General features: G+C 47.5%; 1 protein-coding gene across 1 annotated transcript in view; it reads left to right on the forward strand.

The window, feature by feature from the left end:
- Positions 1-10,125: 10,125 nt before the first annotated feature.
- DEGS2 (delta 4-desaturase, sphingolipid 2) overlaps positions 10,126-19,047 on the forward strand; it is a 34,787-nt gene continuing 25,865 nt past the window's right edge. The window contains exon 1 of the mRNA XM_075926574.1: positions 10,126-10,296. Coding sequence (XP_075782689.1) covers positions 10,215-10,296 — 82 coding nt within the window. The 5' untranslated portion in view covers positions 10,126-10,214. The remainder of the gene's footprint in view (positions 10,297-19,047) is intronic.

Here is a 19,047-nt window from a genome sequence, read left to right on the forward strand (position 1 = left end):
GAAGTCCTGCAGCTTCATGCCACTTCCGGGGGTTCTGGAATGCGCTGGGTGCTTCTCTCTCCCAGGTGTGTGGTGTGCCAGAAACTTTCTAGGGGGGAGGGTGAAGGTCCTCACAGGAGGGCTTTCCTCCTCTGCGGGAGGGCGGAGTCGTCCCCAGAGGAGGCATGCACCAGGGCTTCCCTCCTCTGTTGGGGGGAGGGGAGTTGTCCTCGGAGGAGGTGCATGCTGGGGCTTTCCTCCTCTGCAGGGGAGAGAGGAGGATTCCTGGGAGGGGCGCTCCCTGCCCCCATTGGCACCCTGCCCCTACCCCAACACCCACTAGCACCCTTCCCCAGTACCATATTCCCTGCTTCCACTAACACAGTTGGGGCCACATTAGTGAGGCTTGGAGGGTTACTGGAGGAGTTATTTTTTGCATCTCACTTGTGTGGCCCCCGACTGACTTTTCTGTGCGTCAGTGACCCCTGACTCAAAACAGGTTCCCCACCCTTCTCATAAATAAAGACAATGCAGAAACTTTTTGTGTTTGACATTGTATTTTATTTAAAAATGAAGTCTGGCCAACAAACCCCCCAATTGGGGCCAAGCCCCCATCTGTATGCAGCATCATAACACTCCTGAACCCCACTACTCAGAACCTAGATCTGAGCCTATCATCACTGGACCTCCCTGCTCTGAGCCCCTCACATACCCCAACCCAAATTCCTGCACCCTCACATCCACAAGCCTGTGGCTTGCTTAGTACCCCAACCCTCCATCTGACCCTAACACTCCCCAGCCTGGAGCCCCCTCCCTGAGCCAAAATCCCCTTCTCCACCTCCTCCTGCATACAAATTTCCTCCCAGAACTTGCACTTCTCACCCCTTCCCACACCCAAATCCCTCATTCCCAGCCCAGAGCCGACACACTCTGTCTCAACCCAGTGAGGGTACGGCTAGACTGCAGGAGTTTTTCCAGGATTCCAAAGATATCCCGGAAAAACTTCCGCATCCAGGGACACGTTTGTTCTTCCTCTTTTTATAGTGGAAGAGCAAACAGGCTCTTTCGGTAACCCCTGTATTCCTCGTTCCACAAGGAATAAGGGGGCTTCCGAAAGAAGGGTTTTTTCTGACATTTGGTCCAGTCTAGACAGGCCAAATGTTGGAAAAACCTCTTCCTTCAGAAGAATAGGGGGGAGGGGGGGGGGAAGGGAGCAGTGTAGCGTGTATAAGGGCTGGGGATAGCAAATGATGGAGAGGAGAAGAATAGAGAGGGCGGGGCTTCAAGGAAGGGGTGGGATCTTTGGGGAAGGATGGGGCTGTAGATCTTGGCTTGTTCTGACATTTAAAAAGTGATCCTGGATGTAAAAAGGTTGGAGAGCACTGCTCTAGAGAGCACGTGACAGAAATGAGACCTGGGAATTCAAAAGACTATACTGAAAATACACCAGACATGGGCACCTATAGGGAAGCATCTGTGTGCAAATTTAGACTCAGGGAGAGTCTATAATTTAGTTACCTAGGAAACTTTTATATGGGGAAGTTTGGTGTCTACTGGGCTAGCCAGCAGCCAAGCAAAAGTTTTCAAGATGGCAGTGGTGCTGCTCCGATGATGCAGGTGATGCAGCCTGATTCTGAAGTTTAGGTGCCTAAATTGCTTTATGGTCTGTACCATTTGTGTTCAGGAACATAAATGCTGGCTGAAATGTAAATTTAATGCATACACAGAAATAGGGTGAAAAATAACCAAACAAAATAGAATACCCTAGGGTACGTCTAAACTACATGGCTCCGTCGACGGAGCCATGTAGATTTGTTGTTTTGGCAAAGTAAAATGAAGTCACGATTTAAATGATCGCGGCTTCATTTAAATTTACATGGCTGCCATGCTGAGGCGACAAACAGCTGATCAGCTGTTTGTCTGCTCAGCGTGCTAGTCTGGACGCTCCCCTGCCGACATCAAAGCCCTTTGTCGGCAGGCCCAGTAAACCTCACCCCACAAGGAATAACGGGGCTGCCGACAAAGTGCTTTGATGTCGACGCGGGAGCGTCCAGACTAGTGCGCTGAGCGGACAAACAGCTGATCAAATGTTTGTCGGCTCAGCGCGGCAGCCATGTAAATTTAAATGAAGCCGCGATCATTTCAATCGCGGCTTCATTTGACTTTGCCTATGTGTCTAATCTACATGCCTCTGACGACAGAGGCATGTAGTCTAGACACAGCCCTACATGTATATTCTTAATTAGGGAATATTAATATCTATTTACAGGGCTCGCCGAGCCGTGGCGAGCCCCGCTTGCCAGCCACACTGTCCAGTGTTCTGCGCATGCGCAGATCGCCCGAACCCAGCTCTTCCAGGTTGTAATCTACTCACCATGGGTGAGTAGATTACATAGTTTGTCGAGCCCTATTTATATAATATTTTGTTGCCTTAAAAGCAAAAGCATACCTGTCTGAGATTTATTAACAGTTTATATTGGTATTGGAACCCTAGAATGAAAGTAAAACTGTTCCTGAAATCCCAGAACGGCAGCATTGTCCATGATTACAATCCCTAGGTGTAGCTCAGTACTCATAACATGGAACAGCAATTCTGTCTCTCATAACTGAGAAAATAACCATAAATCCTAATAAAGAACAAAATAAAATTTTTGTAAAATAAATTATTTCCAATTTCAGTACAATGCAGATGGCTTTCCAGTCTATGCTTTATACTATTATAAACAGGAATCATATAATCATAGGGCTGGAAGAGACCTCAGGAGGTCATCAAATCCAGCCCATGCCCAAAGTAGGACCAACCCCAACTAAATCATCCCAGCCAGGGCTTTGTCAAACAGACTGAAAATCCTCTAGCGATGGATTCTACCACCTCCCTAGGTAACCCATTCCAGTACTTCACCGCTTTGTTCCTGAAATAGTTTTTCCTAATATCCAACCTAGACCTCCCCCACTGTAACTTGAGCCCATTGCTCCTTGTTCTGCCATCCCTCACGACTGAGAACAGCCTCTCTCCATCCTCTTTGGAACCTCCTTTCAGGAAGTTGAAGGCTGATATCAAATTCCCCCCTCACTCTTCTCTTCTGCACACTAAATAAGCCCAAATCCATCAGCCTCTCCTCGTAGGTCAAGAGCTCCAGCCCCCCTAATCATTTTGGTTGCCCCCCGCGGGACCTTCTGCAATGCGTCCACATCCTTTCTATAGTGGGGGGGCCCAGAATTGGATGCAATATTCCAGGTGTGGCCTCACCAGAGCCGAATAAAGGGGAATAATCACTTCTCTAGATCTGCTGGCAATGCTCTTCCTAATGCAACCTAATATGCCATTAGCCTTCTTGGCTACAAGGGCACAATGTTGACTCATATCCAGCTTCTCATCCACTGTAATCCCCAGGTCCTTTTGCTTGGGATTCTTCCGTCCGAAGGGCAAGACTCTGCATTTGTCCTTGTTGAACCTCATCAGATTTCTTATGGCCCAATCCTCTAACCTGGTAGGTCACTCTGGACCCTATCCCTGCCTTCCAACGTATCTACCTCTCCCCCAGCTTAGTGTCATCTGCAAACTTGTGGAGGGTGCAATCCATCGCCTCATCCTGGTCATTAATGAAGATGTTGAATAAAACTGGCCCTGGAACCGATCCTTCAGACACTCCACTTGAAACTGACCGCCAATCAGACATTGAGCCATCGATCACTAAGCTAAGGGGAGAGGTAGATACATTGGAAGGCAGGGATAGGGTCCAGAGTGACCTACCAGATTAGAGGATTGGGCCAAAAGAAATCTGATGAGGTTCAACAAGGACAAATGCAGAGTCTTGCACTTGAGACGGAAGAATCCCAAGCAGTATTACAGGCTGGGGACTGACTGTCTAGGTAACAGTTCAGCAGAAAAAGACCTGTTGGGCCCGACAATCTAGTCAGTTTTCTATCCAGTTTACAGTCCATTTATCCAATCCATATTTCCTTAACTTACTGGCAAGAATATTGTGGGAGACTATCAAAAACTTTGCTAAAGTCAAGATATATCACATCCACTGACTTCCCCATGTCCACAAAGCCAGTTATCTCATCATAGAAGCTAATCAGATTGGTCAGGCATGACTTGCCCTTGGTGAATCCATATTGACTATTCCTAATCACATTCTCCTCTTCCAAGTGCTTCAAAATGGATTCCTTGAGGATCCCTTCCATGATTTTTCCAGGGACTGAGGTAAGGCTGACTGGTCTGTAGTTCCCTGGATTGTCCTTCTTCCCTTTTTAGAAGATGGAATTCTTTCGGGAACAGAATTTTCCATTTGGATGTTCATTTATCCACTACCATCATAACTTCACAGAGACATAGAAAAGAATTGTCAATGCAAAAAAAGTTGTTAAGATTAATCTTCAAAACTGATTGACTCTGAAAACTATTCTTGGTGTACGTTTTACTTTAAGAATTTCACTAGATAGTACAATATAATATAATTATCTAAGCATTGTTGTTATGCTCATCACCATGGTAACTAGGTGCTAAAATCAGTCTTTGAGCCAATTCTACTGGATGAGAAAGGTTAAGAATAAAAAAGAACCCTTTTTGGTATATCATGATAAAAGAACCATCATTTTGATATTCACTGGGGATTGAATTGGTACCCCCAGAGCTAAAGCAGAAGCTTCTTCAGCTTGAACTAAACGTTTGCTCTCCTAATTGCCTCCTTAACAGATATCCTTTGTGCATTGTGGAGTGAATAGAGAGAGAGTTACACTTGCCTTCACCCCTAAATCCAAGCACAGTCATATTTCTCTAATTCTGTGTCTAGATTCCAGGTGATTGAGCACATTATAGACAGACTGGTAGATTAAAAATGGAATAATGTTGAACAATGAATGTCAAAGAAGAATTATTTTAATTAGAAGTGCCAATGAATGCTAATTCAGATCTAGAAAACTAAAATACTAAATACTGTAGTATACAGAAAATTCATTTGTGACTAATCTAACTGACCACTAGGTGTCAGAATTTCAACAAAACAGTATTTTACAAAGCAAAGAAAAAAATCCATCCACTGATGGTCATTTATCTTGCCAACAGTTCTTTTGAACGTCTTTCTGAATTCAGAGGAGAGTTGCAGGTGCAAATAAGCAGCAAGATATGGCGTTAAGAAGTTAGTTTATGCATAAGGGAGAAGCGGAAGTACAGTCATTATTTAAATAGAATGAGCACATTATCTTGGATCACTTAATTGTTATAATAAAATCAATAATTTACATCATGATTTTTACTCTGTGTCACTAGACTGGGAGTCAGGAGAGCTGGGATGAATTTCCAGTTCTGTCAAGAAATTGCTGTGTGATTTCAGGCAATTACCTGTTCCATGTTTCAATTTTTCTGCCTGTAAAAGGGGTTTAGAGCAGGGTTACTCAACATGCGGCTTGCAGCCTGTTTGTTTGCGGCCTCCGGGGCAGTTTGGGTTTACGCAGGGCTCAACACACAGCCCGCGTGTGGGATCCTTTGAACAAGGCCTCCACTGGGAATGTGCTCCATAATGGTGAGTCAATATAATGGTTTTCTGTTGATACGTGTTTTAGTAGTTAAATTCCTGGACTGTCATTGCTTATTAAAAGTGCTGTCACATGAGTGGAAATTGGGTAAATATTGCATGTTATTAATATCAGCAGAACTAACTTAAATGAGGCCTGTGTGTTGTGTAGTCTTGCCATAATCTTTGTATTCATGCCTGTCAGTATGAAAGAAGCTATTTGCATATAATTGCATGTACATGCAACCACACTTAAGTTGTGGCCCTCGACATATGCTGTGAGTATCATTGTGGCCTCCAGGGTTTCCAAAGTTGAGTAGCTCTGGTTTAGAAAGACCTATCTGCCTCTGTAAAGTACGTAGAGATCAATGGATGACGAGTATTATATAAAAGCTAAGTATTAATGCTTAATAGTCTGAACAGAATAAATATCTGAAATAAGATTTTCCGTATTTTTCATATACTATATTTACAAAGGTGCCTCTTAATTAGTAATTTATGTACATAACAGAAAATAATTATATTCAACACATTTTTAATGTGTAATTTCAACCATAATAAATCCTGTGAAACATAGTTTCTAATCAAATGAATTCGCTGATCTTTATTATATTAACATCAATTGATCAAAATAGCTATGCTAATGAAACAAGACATTCAGAGAAACATAAATGCAGGTGTCACACGCTAACTCAGTGGGTTCTTAATGGGATACAGAGCTTTTTGCTTGTATGTTGCAGGTCCAAATTTAGATCACAGGTCAGTAGAGTACATCTACACAGTAGTGTTATTTCAGAATAACTGATATTATTCCAAAATAATAGTCCACATCTACACTAAGGGGCTGTGTCTAGACTGCATCTCTTTTCCGTAAAAGGGATGCAAATTAGACACATCGCAATTGCAAATGAAGTGGGGATTTAAATCCCCCCCGCTTCATTTGCATAAACATGACTGCCGCTTTTTCTGGCTCGGAGCTTTGCCAGAAAAAAGCGCCAGTCTAGACGCGGATCTTTCGGAAAATAAAGCCGTTTCTGAAAGATCCCTTATTCCGCTTAAAAGCTCCGAGCTGGAAAAAGCGGCAGCCATGTTTATGCAAATGAAGCAGGGGGGGGATTTAAATCCCCGCTTCATTTGCAATTGCGATGTGTCTAATTTGCATCCCTTTTACGGAAAAGGGATGCAGTCTAGACACAGCCAGGATGTTAAAGACTCGTCAACTATCTGATAAGCATTTGATTATCGGATAGTAATGTCGACTAGTCAGTTCTTCCCCCTCCCCCCTGCCTCTATAAAATAGAGGCAGCAAAAGTAGGGGGGAGAGGGGTATTTCAAAGTGGCAGCAGCTAGCTGATCCTGGGATCAGCTATGCAGCGAGCTGCCCCTTTAAAACACCGCCTTTGCAAGTATTCAAAGGGGCAGCCCTGGAGCCCAGGATCAGCTGGGAATTCCCAGCTGATGCCGGGCTCCCTGTGGCATTTCCCCGGAACCCGGGATCAGCTGAGGAGTCCCCAGCTGACCCCGGGTTCCACACAGCACTTCCCTCCCATCCCTTTGAATTACATGGAGGCAGCATTTTAAAGGGTCAGCCTGCCGCACAGCTCATCCCAGGCTTCAAAGGGGTAGCTGCCATTTAGACCGGGGTCAGCTGGGGACTTCACAGCTGATCCCGGGCTCCACTCGGCATTTCCCCAGGACTCAGGATCTGCTGGAGAACTGCTGCATGGAACCCGGGGTCAGCTGGGGACTCCCCCAGTTGATCCTGGGTTTGCGAGTAGCCTGGGCTCAGCTGGGAAGTCCCCAGCTGAGCCTGGGCTCCCCTGCCTCCCCTCTGAATCGCACAGAGGCAGCAGTTTCAAAGGGGCAGCTGCGGCACAGTTGATGAGCTGTGCAGCGGCTGTCCCTTTGAAACTGCAAACTCCACATGATTCAAAGGGGCAGGGGAGCCAATAGCATGGAGCCTGTGGCTAGCGGGGGACTGTGAATCCCCCGCTGACCCTGGCTTCCATGGCTTTGAAATGCACAATAGCCTCCGCTGGGGACTCTTGTGCATTTAGAAGCAGGCACTTGCGTGGAGGATGGAGTCAGCAGGATTTCCCGTCTCCCCTCACTGTACACGAAGTTCCACATTCCTCCTTTGAAATATACATTTCAAAGGAGGAATGCAGAAGTGCCTATCAACTAAACAGCTAGTCGATGGAAATTCCATTGATCAACTAGTTAGTTAACCGCATTTAACATCCTTAGTCTACACTACAAGTAGTTATTTTGGCATAACGTCAAAATAATGTTGAGCTGGAGGACTTCTTACTCTGACTCCTGTAACCCTAATTTTATGAGGGGCAAGGGAAGTCAGAGGAAGAGTGCTCTTCCTCAGACTTTTGCTGTGTAGACCGCGCCAAAAGCTGGAATAAGCTTTTTCGACTTAAGCTACACAATTGACGTAGCTCAAGTTGCGAAGCTTATTTCGGCTTTAGCCCTGTTGTGGAGACATACACTAAGATATGTAAGAATATTCTGTGATTTATGTGAAATTACTTGGTAATCACAAAGCAGAAAGACATCAATAGCTCAGTAATCACCACCTAATGGATTCTTAACATTTAGCCTTGTTGTGGACAGTGTTAGCAAAGAGGCCAAGTAGGTTAATCATGTAGCCCTAGTAAAAATAGTGCAAAAGAGAGAAGATGCTAAAAATAAGGGTGTGCAAGGTGTATTATTAGCCCATCAATCAGTGTAAATTCCATTTCTAGACAAATGTTGCAGAGGCACTGCTCTCCTACATACCCTTCAATTAGTAGCATACATCTCACTAAATCACATACATCCCAAATCTTAAGAACAGCTATACCAGATCAGACCAAAGATCGATCCAGTGTCCTGTCTTCCAACAGTGGCCAAAGCAAGGTGCTTCAGAGGGAATGAATAATCATCAAGGGTACGTCTAGACTACATGCCTCTGGTGACAGAGGCATGTAGATTAGGCTACCGGACATAGTAAAATGAAGCGGCGATTTAAATAATCGCCGCTTCATTTAAATTTACATGGCTGCCGCGCTGAGCCGACAAACAGCTGATCAGCTGTTTGTCGGCTCAGCGCGATAGTCTGGACGCTCCCCTGCCGCCATCAAAGGTATTTGTCGACCACCCAGGTATGCCTCATCGCCGCTTCATTTTACTGTGTCGGGTAGCCTAATCTACATGCCTCTGTCACCAGAGGCATGTAGTCTAGACGTACCCCAAGTGAACCAACTTCTGTCATCCATGCCTAGCTTCCAACAACAGAGGTTAGGAACAGTCAGAGCATGGTATTGAATCCATGTCCAACCTGGCTAATAGCATTGATGGACCTATCCTCCAGCAACTTACCTAGTGGTTTTTTTAATTATAGACATAGTATCAATCTGACATTAAATTGATGTCCATGTAATAAGTAATAGCTAAGTTATGTGAAGAGTCCATTCTACAGGTATCTAGAATCCCTAAAGAGAAATGGCCCCAAAGAAGCACTTATATCTTGTTAAATATTTACTACCATAGTCTACATCCCAGTGCAAGTAGCAAAAACTCCTTCCTTTTAACTTCTACTCTTGACTTTTCTGATAAATGTGTGCCATATTGCAGCATACTTTACACTCTGGCTTATAGTGTGTGATAAAAGAACTGAAACTATACTATTCATTATAATGGTCTTGTTACAACTCTCCTGCAGCACGAAGTACTTACAGATATTTCCAGGCACAGTTATTGCTAATCCATTCCTTTCTCTTCAAACTGTGGCCATTTCCCATCTCTGTATAACCCACCCATGCCTTGTCATTCTAACCCATCCCATCCTATCCCCATATAATCCATTCTAACAAAACCATCCTATTCCAACCTCTTGTATCCCAACCCACCTAGTTCCATATATTTCCATTCTAACCTATTGTATTCCAACCCATCTCTAGAACACATTCCAACCCTACCCACTTTATTCTAACCCATTGCATCCTAACCCACACATATAAGCCATTCTAGCACACAGCATCCCATTTCATTCCAATCCCTTGTACCCAATGCAGCCTGTATCCATGTAACCCATTCCAACCCATCCCATTCTAACCCCTTGTATTCCAACGCAGCCTATGCCAGCCCTCTGTATCCCAGGGCAGTCCCAAGGCAGCCCGTCCCCTATGGCCCAGACTAACCCCACAGAGAATCATAGAACACTAGACCTGGAAGGGCCCTTGAGAGGTCATCCAGTCCAGTCCCGTCCCGTCCAGTCCCCTGCCCTCATTACAGTCTCTCTCATGCCATTCCAACTAGTCCCACCGCAGGGTAACCCGATCTCCCCCACACCGGTGTCCTTGGGCAACCCACTCTACCCTCGGGGTGCAGCACAGTCCAGGGCAACCCAATCTCCCCCACACCTGGCTCATCCCACCCTCCCCCTTGGCCCCCAGCCCAGCCCAGGGTAAGCCCGTCTGACCCACATCTCAGCCCGGTGGCTCCCCCTTCTGAGCCGCGGAGGTCAGAGTTGGGCAGCTGGGCGGAATAGAGGCGACCCAGCCCCGCCAGCAGAGGGGAACAAGGGGCTGGTCGGAGGCACAGAGCAGCCAGTCCCGGGCCGGACTGGGCGGGGAGGCGGGGCCTGGCCGAGCCTGCGCCCGCCCCGCAGGTGAGCCAGGCGCTATAAAGCCCGGGGCCGGGGCGGGGCGCGCTGGCAGGGCGAACATGGGCAACAGGGTGACCCGCGGGGACTTCGAGTGGGTTTACACGGAGCAGCCGCACACGCAGCGGCGGCGGGAGATCCTAGGTAGGCGCCCCCCGCGGGCAGTTCCTCCCTTCCCTGCTGCCTGGCCGCGATCAGCGGCGCTGCCCCTGCCCTTTGCCGGCTGCTGTGATCTCGCTCCAGTGCCTGGCGCCCCCGCCTCAGCCAGCGCTCTCGGGGCTGAGCAGCAGCCCTCGGGTCCCATCGCTCGCCCCTTCCCGCAGGCGGCGCTCCCCCGGCGACACCTGCTTACGAGCAGCCGCTGCAGCGCTTAATGACCGCTCGGACCCTGCCCGTCCCCTTCCGCGGACGCTACTCTTGTGGGAGCTACTCGGCCGTCATCTGGGGCTCTTGCCCTGCGCCCTTGCCCTGGCTGTTCATCTGCTCCTTCCTCTTCTGACTCTCCGCTCCCTTCCTGGGAGAGTCACTCGGGTGAGGGAACTTCAGCAGCCCGTTGCTCGGGCCGGATGCCCGAGGGATAAGCTTACTGCTCAGCGGTGTCGTTCTGCAGGACAATTCCTGCTCCACCTCGCAGACTCCTTTTACTGGAGTCTCCTGTCTGGCTTGAAAAGGCGGCGCTAGCTTATTGGTGTACTAGGCTTTCCCAGAGCTAAGCGGGTTACTTTGGACTGGAAGGATCAGCATTCCCTTTCCAAGGGACTAGCAGCAACTTGGAACAGCCGGGCAATGAGCCATAACTGGAGGTTGTACTGAACGGAATTGTAACACCTGCCAAGAGCCAGCAACTGAACTGGGGCAGATAGCGATCAGACACTTAACAGGTGCACACTGCTCACCACAGGGCAGGGTACAATTCTTCTGCCTGTGTGAAAATGCCTGGCAGGTGATGTGTTGTGGGGGAGGGAGGGAGAGGAAGAGGCCAGCCATTCAGAAGACCATTGTCTTGGGGAGGGGGAAATCCCTTTCTGATCACTGGCAATATGCCTGGGCATAGATTAAAGTTGTAAAGATGTATCAAACAGGAACTGGATCACCAGAAATATGGTACAGCTTGAAACTCTCTAATCTGACACCCCTGGGACCTGACCAGTGCTGAACCAGAGAATTTGCTGAACCATGGGCGGTCAATATTATTGTTGAAGCAAAAACCCGCTCCTCTCTGTTTAGGCAGCTAACAAACAGCTTTATTAATTAATAAAGCACAGCATGAGCCAAATATGGTCCCAGCAAAGCCGGGGCCAGTAAGGCTGGCTAATACAATTAATCCTAGTATTTTATACCCTTAAACAAACAAGTCTGACGTCAGGGCAAGAAATCAAAGCAAACTTCAAAGAGGAATTATCAGCAGAGAAAGAAACAGGTTTAGAGGGAGTTCGAGCTTCAGCTCAAAATAGTTCATTAACACATACCAACAGCGCATCCTTCTGGCCTCTCCCCACCTCAGTGAAGGCCAGTTCACTCCCTCTAGTATACGTGCAGACACAAGAAACTGAAATGGCTTTTGTTATACAGAATGGCTTCTAGCTAAATATGAAATGGTTTCTACATTATCTAACAGCATTACCAACACTTCCACTGCTTACTGGGCTCTTAGAAGATATTTAGGGGTAAAATAGAGCTAAAAATAGTACAGAACTGTGAGAGCCAGGACTGGTGGCTATAAACAAATGTTATGGGATCATGGGAAAGTTAGCCACACCCATAAGTGGACATCTGGCTAACAAAAATTATGCTGGACTAGAAAGGTTCAATTTGTACTTCACAAACATTCAAATCTAGTTAAATCTTTAGTGAAATGAGGTCCTTAGGATACTTTCTCAAAAGTAGATTCACACTTTTAAGATTGAAGGGGACCATCATAATCTTCTATTTTGACCTGCTGCACATTGCAGGCTACAGAACCTCACCTACTCAAGACAGCTCCTTTTCTACCCTTATGCCCTTCACTCCCCCTGCTGGACACTTGTAATCTTCAAACAGTGTGTTGTAGAGTTAAATTCTTAAGTGAATGAGGAAGGAGCATGATCTTTCCAGTTATCAAACAGACAATGAATAGATTGGCTAGGGTTCCTAAAGATAAGTCTATTGAGTATATTGGTGGTACAGCACAAAGTGTATTGTAGTTAGGGATGTTAATGGTTAACCAGTAAGCCTCCCCCTCAATGGATGAGGCTTACTGATTATGGTTAACTGGTAGGAGCTGGAGCACTCACCCACCTGCTGCAGGCCCAGTCACACTTCATTTTTTAAGTAAATTTCCATCACACACACTTGTTTCTGTTCGGTCTCAGTTCTCACAATTATTTTCTTTTACTACAGGCAGTCCCCAGGTTACGTACAAGATAGGGACTATAGGTTTGTTCTTAAGTTAAATTTGTATGTAAGTCGGAACTGGCTCCAGATTCAGCTGCTGCCACTGAAACTGACCAGGGGCTGACTGCAGGAAGCCGGAGGCAGAGTTGCTCTGCCCCCAGCTTCCTGGAATCAGCCTGATCAGTTTCAACAGCTGCTGAATCTGGAGCCTGGGACAGAACAGCTGGGGCGCTGCCCAGTAGGTTCCCACAGGACCAACCGGGCAGCACCCCAGCTGCTCTACCCGAGGCGTCCCGCAACAAAAGCCTGGTCTGCTGGGGGGGGGCACACTAGCTGCACCCCCGACCCCCCCAGCAGACCAGGGACACCCGAGCAAAGCCGCCCAGGCGGCGGGACCCCCGCCGCCTGGGTGGCTTTGCTCCTGTCCCCCTGGTCTGCTGGGGGGGGGTCCAGTGGCTTTTCTGGACCCCCCCCCCCAGCAGACCAGGGGGATAGGAGCAAAGCCGCCCAGGCGGCGGGGGTCCCGCTGCCTGGGCGGCTTTGCTCCCGGGCAAACGAGCAAAGCTGCCCAGGTGGCGGCTTTGCTCTGGTGTCCCTGGTCTGCTCAGGGGGTCCAGCAGCTCTGCTGGACCCCCCCCCCCCAGCAGACCAGGGAGACCAGAAGAAGCTTTTCTCGCCCCGGAGGACACGGGTGGCGACCCGCCGCCCGTGAGCTCCGGGGCGAGAAAAGCCCCGTTCGTAAGTGCGGATCCGACATAAGTCAGATCCGCGTAAGTCGGGGACTGCCTGTGTACTCAAACAGCAAGTTTGGGTGAGCTGGGATAAAACTGCTAAGTGAAGGTATGCTGGTCTGTTGAGAATCAAGGATCTAGGCTTTCTGAGGCTATTCAGAGATCAGGGGATAGCGATCACTGAAATGACTGATGAAGGTGCCTCTGACAACATGCAGGGCTGGTAGAACCCAGAGGAAAGTTCTTGAGTGGCTAGCAGGGCTGGGTAGGGGTGTGTGTGTGTGTGTGTCAAAGGGGGTAACACTCAACTCAGGTGGTAATAAGGTCACTCACACCCATAGGTGCTCCAAGAAGTGTGTCGCTCATGAGGAAGAGAGAGCCCATTAAAACATGTGTATTAAGCTGTTCCCCAGAAGGATTAATAAGGCATTGGACTACAACTCCAGAGTCTGGGATAAACTTGCAGCTTTGCCTTAGCCATTTTGCTAGTCAGGATGGAAGTAGTTTTTGCCTATCCTCCCACATCTCCCCCTACACCCCAGTGGCTAAGCCAAGAAATAGCAGCTAGCTATTCAGTATAAAGCCAACAAATCCAGCCACTTGGAGCAGAGCAAAACAAAGCTAAATGGCACAGCAACATGGCCCTCCCTGGAAACTGGCATACAGGGCATCTGCTCTGCCTGCCCACCCCTAGAACTGGTCCTGACCACCACAAGCTCCCTGTATTACAGCTGGATCTAGGTAGTTCCTAGATGACCTCCCCCTTCCAAGAATAGGGTCCCACTGAGCTAAGCACTGTACAGACATACAAAGTGTCTAATAAAGTAGATTCTCACCCTCAAAGCTGTGTCTTTTTCCAGTGTTTCCTGGCCCCAACAACCCAACACACTTTCTTATGAAGCATCCCAATTCATGCAGTTACCACCACCTCAATGCAAGGATTCCAGGCCCACTGCCAGGAGGATTCTAAAGGGCCCAGAGCTGCTGGCTACTGCTAATGCAGCAATGGTGATACCTGGAGTCCCAGGCTCTCTAAAGTGCTGCCAGAGTGCCATGCAGTGCAGCTCTAGAGTGGCACAGAGAGGAGGGGGCCAGTGGTCCACAGTCTGGGCAGCACAGAAGGCTGGCTGTCCCAGCCCTATCCCTTCCACCTGGGACCCTGCCCTCTCTGTGAGCACAGAGCCGCCCAATCCCCTCCTTTGCTCAGGGGCCTGGCTGAGCTGTTGGCTTCCCTGGTGGATGCAAACTATTCTTCTGCACTCTGGAATATACTGAATCAATCTTATCTTTACCCACAGACAGGGCCATCTTCTGATTGTCATATTCCTTATCACCAGTCATTTGATGTTCATAATTACTTTGAGGGTTTTCCATTGACTTTTTTTCTGGATTGGTGCAAAGATGGACACGTGAGCAAAATTAGCCATCTTGTTTTACTATACTTGAACAAGTTTGGGGTGACATGGGGCAATAGCCCACCAGGGTGCCAACTAGTAAAGGGCTCACATGGTTCTTTACAAGCAACTCCTGTCTCAGACCTACCAAACTTATATATCTCACGTTGTTTCCTTAAACAACAAATAGTCTGGTAGCACTTTAAAGACTAATATGTAGATGGTACTACTAGCTTTCTTGGGCACAGCTCACTTCTTCAGATTGATATTTAGCCATGAAAGGTAGCATATGAAGCTTCTTCTGAAAAGTTGTAACTCATCAATACTTAGTCATTGTTTGTGAGATGTGTGTACAACAAAATATTTAAGGAATAATGTAACTTAAATTATGGCCTTGGAGTGAGAGAGTCACCAGCGAATCATTTGTCTCAGTAATGGGCCATTCAAGCAAGAGGGAGTTGTCATATCTGAGGCCACTGTCCCTGGTCTTGCTTCTCTATAAACTATCTCTATGCAGAATATAAAGGTAAACGATGAAATAGGAAGCAAGTGAAATAGGAATCAGCAGGTGCTTCCCCTACCCTGAACACTCCAAGGCAGGAGTGAAGTAGAGAAGGTATTTAAGGCCAGATCTCAACTACTGGAGAAAGTTGACCTAAGATACACAACTCCAGCTATGAGAATAGGGTAGCTGGAGTCTATGTACCTTAGGTTGAATTTCTGTGGTGTCCCCACTATAGTAGGTAGATTGGAGAAACTCTCTGCTTCCTGTACTCCTTGCAATCCAGTGGAGTTCTGCCATTAGTGATCGATTTAGCAGGTCCTTACTAGACCCACTAAATTGAACACTGGGGGATTGATCTCTGGGCAAGTGAAGACAAACCCCTAAGCTACGTCTACACTGGCTTGATTTTGCGCAAGAACTCTTTTGCAGAAGAGTTCTTGTGCAAAAACTCTTCCAGAAGAGCGCGTCTACACTGGCATGTGCCTTTGCACAAAAGATGTGCTTTTGCGCAAGAGCATCCTTACCAGTGTAGACACTCTCTTGCGCAAGAAAGCTCTGATGGCCATTTTAACCATAGGACTTTCTTGCGCAAGAAATTCATGTTGCCTGTCTACACTGGCCTATTGAGCAAGAGGGCTTATTCCTGAGCAGGAGCATCAGAGTTCTTGCGCAAGAAGCACTGATTTCATACATTAGAACGTCAGTGTTCTTGCGCAAGATCGCACCAATGTAGACACAGCCCTAGTCTGTATGGGATTGTAACATGGCAACTCACCACTATGGTGCCTCCTGCTGGTCACGCGAGCAATTAGCTCTTCAGCTCTGGAGCACCCCCTTCCAGCCAGTGCCTCATCTGCTGTTACCTGTTTGTGTTAATGGTTCTGCCACTTTACATTGGGACCTGCTTCCCTCCCAGACCACAACATCCTCCCCTCTGGTACTGCCCAGCCACAGTGCACCCATACTCTGATGTCCTCCCACTCAGGGAACCCCAACCTTCTATACCCACCTTGCCTCAGTGACCCACTGCCATTGTCATCTAGCCCCTTACCTCAGGGGCCAACTGCAGTCTGAAATGGTCACTCATGACTGCCAAGGGGTGTGGACTTGCTGTCCCCTTCTGCCCTGGCTGCCTCCCTGCAGCCCTTGTGCCTTCAGGCCTTGCCTCAGGCCCTACAGTCTAGGGGTGAGGTCAGGTCAGAGCTCCTTAGCTCTGCCTGCCTTCCCCCAGCACTGCTGTCTCAGGAAACCTCTAGCTTTCCCGGCAGCACTGAAGCATGAGTGAATGTCTCTCTTCTCTAGCAACCCTCCTTTATACAGCCCTCTGCTGGGCCCTAATTGGCTGATGTGTCACAGCTGCTTACTTCACACCCCCAGCCCTCTCCTAATGCTGGATTTAACCCTTGTTAGCCAGTGGGGCAGATGCCCCATCACAGGGATACACCACCAAGCACGTTGTCAGCTCTCAAATAATGGGATAACCACAGAGAAGAAGGAAAGACAACAGGTCACAGAGAAAATAATGGATAGGAACAGAACCTCAGGAGGAGAGAGAGAAAGAAAGGAGACTACTAAAAAAGGAAAAACAAGATAGAGTAATTCCATTGAAACAGAGCAAATATGAAAGCAAGAAATGGGAGGGAATGGCACAAACAGGGTAAGAGACAAGTCATCTTCATCCTTTGCCCTTTGAATCCAGGAGGTGCTGTGTGTGTCACTACCAGGCCCTGACTGTGTTCACGCACAATGGGTGGTACCAATTCTTAATTGTAAGATAAGATGTCATTTAAAAATCAAAGCAAACACTATGAACATTAGTTTCACTTAAAGGCATTCAGTAATGAGCAGGATATTAAGGCTTCTTAGATAGACAGACTTCACTTGCATGCAGGGTCAGATCTAGGTTATAAAACCATTCTAATAAACTTTACTGGAAAATGGTGTTTTTCTTCACAGAAAAATTCTTAAACTTACTTTAAAAGAACAGAGGTGCTTAAATACAGATGAGATAAAGACTGACTCAGTTAATCTGGCTTAATAGTTGAAAGTGACAGAGCTAAAAGGTAAATCCAATTACTGTTGTCCAATCCAAGTCTCTAGGACAGTGGTCCCCAACCTTTAGAGGCTGCCGGGCGCCAGGGGGCGTGGCCATTTGCCTGCCGGGTGCCAAAGGGCGGGGACACATGCACGGGGCCGTGCCCGGGGCCGGCGCCCTCCCCCCTGCAAGCGCCACGTGCCCGGGGCCGGCGCCCTCCCCCCGCAAGCGCCGTGCGCCCGGGTCCGGCGCCCTCTCCCCAAGCGCCGCGCGCCCAGGGCTGGCGCCCTCCCCCCAAGCGCCGCGCGCCCGGGGTGCGAGCGGCCAATTCGCGGTGCTCCTGAGGCCGGTGTCTGGCTCCAGCTCCATGCATGCACTACGTGCCCGGGGCCAGGCCAGCCCAGAGCACTTGGCGGGCGCACCGTGTTGGGGACCACTGCTCGAGGATGACACAACCATTTTGTTCTATGTTAAGGAAAACAGTGTAATTGATGCACAGTCAACCTGTAGAAGTCATTGCCAGGGAATATTATGAAGCCTAAGACTACAAGTGTTTTTTAAAAAGAATTAGAGAAGTTCATGGAAGATATGTCCATCAGTGGTTAATGTCTAAGATGGTTAAGGATGCAACCCCATGCTATGGGTGGCACAAAATCTCTGACTGTCAGATGCTGGCACTGGATCACTCAATAACTGCCCTTTTTTGTACATTCCTTTTGAAGCTACTGGCCTTGGTCATTGTTGGAAGACAGGATATTGAGCTAGATGGGCCAGTGGTCTGACCTACTATGGTTGTTTTTTATTCTCGCACTTCTACAGGATAACTTTTTTTGTGAAAAAGATTATACCGATACGTACAGCACTGCAGCTGCACCAGTACAGCTGTGCTGCTGCAGCACATGTGGTGAAGATGCTCTATGCCAATTGGAGAGAGCTCTTCTTTTGGCATAAAACCTACAGCCATGAGAGGCATATGCTGTTTTGACAAGAGAACCTCTCTCACCAACATAGTGCTGTGCACACAAATGCTCGGTGTGACTTGGGTGTGAATAGTCACACTCTTCATTGATACAAGGTTGGCTGATGTAGACTGTAGTGTAGACATAGCCTCTATGCCCATGGTGTCCAAAACACTAGCTACAGATGATTATTTGGCTGAGTGAGTGTGGCTAGTTGACTTGTACAACGTGGCTATTTGGCTGGTTGAAAGTGGCTAGTCCGCTATAGCACTATACTACTACAGGATGTGCCTGTGATGAATGAGTTCAAAGTAGCTGCTGTTGACCCTCATATCATGCTTCTCTCATGTATACTTTATACTTCAACTTTATTGATTATTTTAATCTGAAATAAACCATCTCAACTGAATGCCCTGATATGTTTAGGAAAGATAACAACCAACCCCTCATTTAGGCTCAATGTGTTTTATTCTTAATTTGGGCAAATCAAGTTCCGATTATAAAAAAATATTCCCTGCTTTTGCATACTGTTGAATCCATAAGTGACTTTTCAGAAGCCTTTTAGGCCAGTGTCCTACTTTTCTGGGCCCTGGTTTTAACAGCAAGTTCTTTTTCTCATGATAATACCCGCTGTAATATTGGCTTTGTTCTAACTCTCAATAAAGTGATCTTTTTTGGCCATTTGTGGTGATTTGGTGGTGTTCTTAATGTTGGCCAAATTATCTCATGGGTGCAGTGTCTCTTGTCTCTCACCAGCCTGCCTCATGGTTAGTTAACAGTTGTATTGAAGGCTATCTGCTCCACGAACTCTACAATGTAATAGAGAAATTAGGAAAAGTGGAGGGAGAAATTAAGGGTTGGTGAGTGCAACATTTCTGTAACTAAAGCCATCTGGTCT

Source organism: Pelodiscus sinensis, chromosome 4 (genome assembly GCF_049634645.1).
Source record: "Pelodiscus sinensis isolate JC-2024 chromosome 4, ASM4963464v1, whole genome shotgun sequence".
NCBI lineage: Eukaryota > Metazoa > Chordata > Testudines > Trionychidae > Pelodiscus > Pelodiscus sinensis.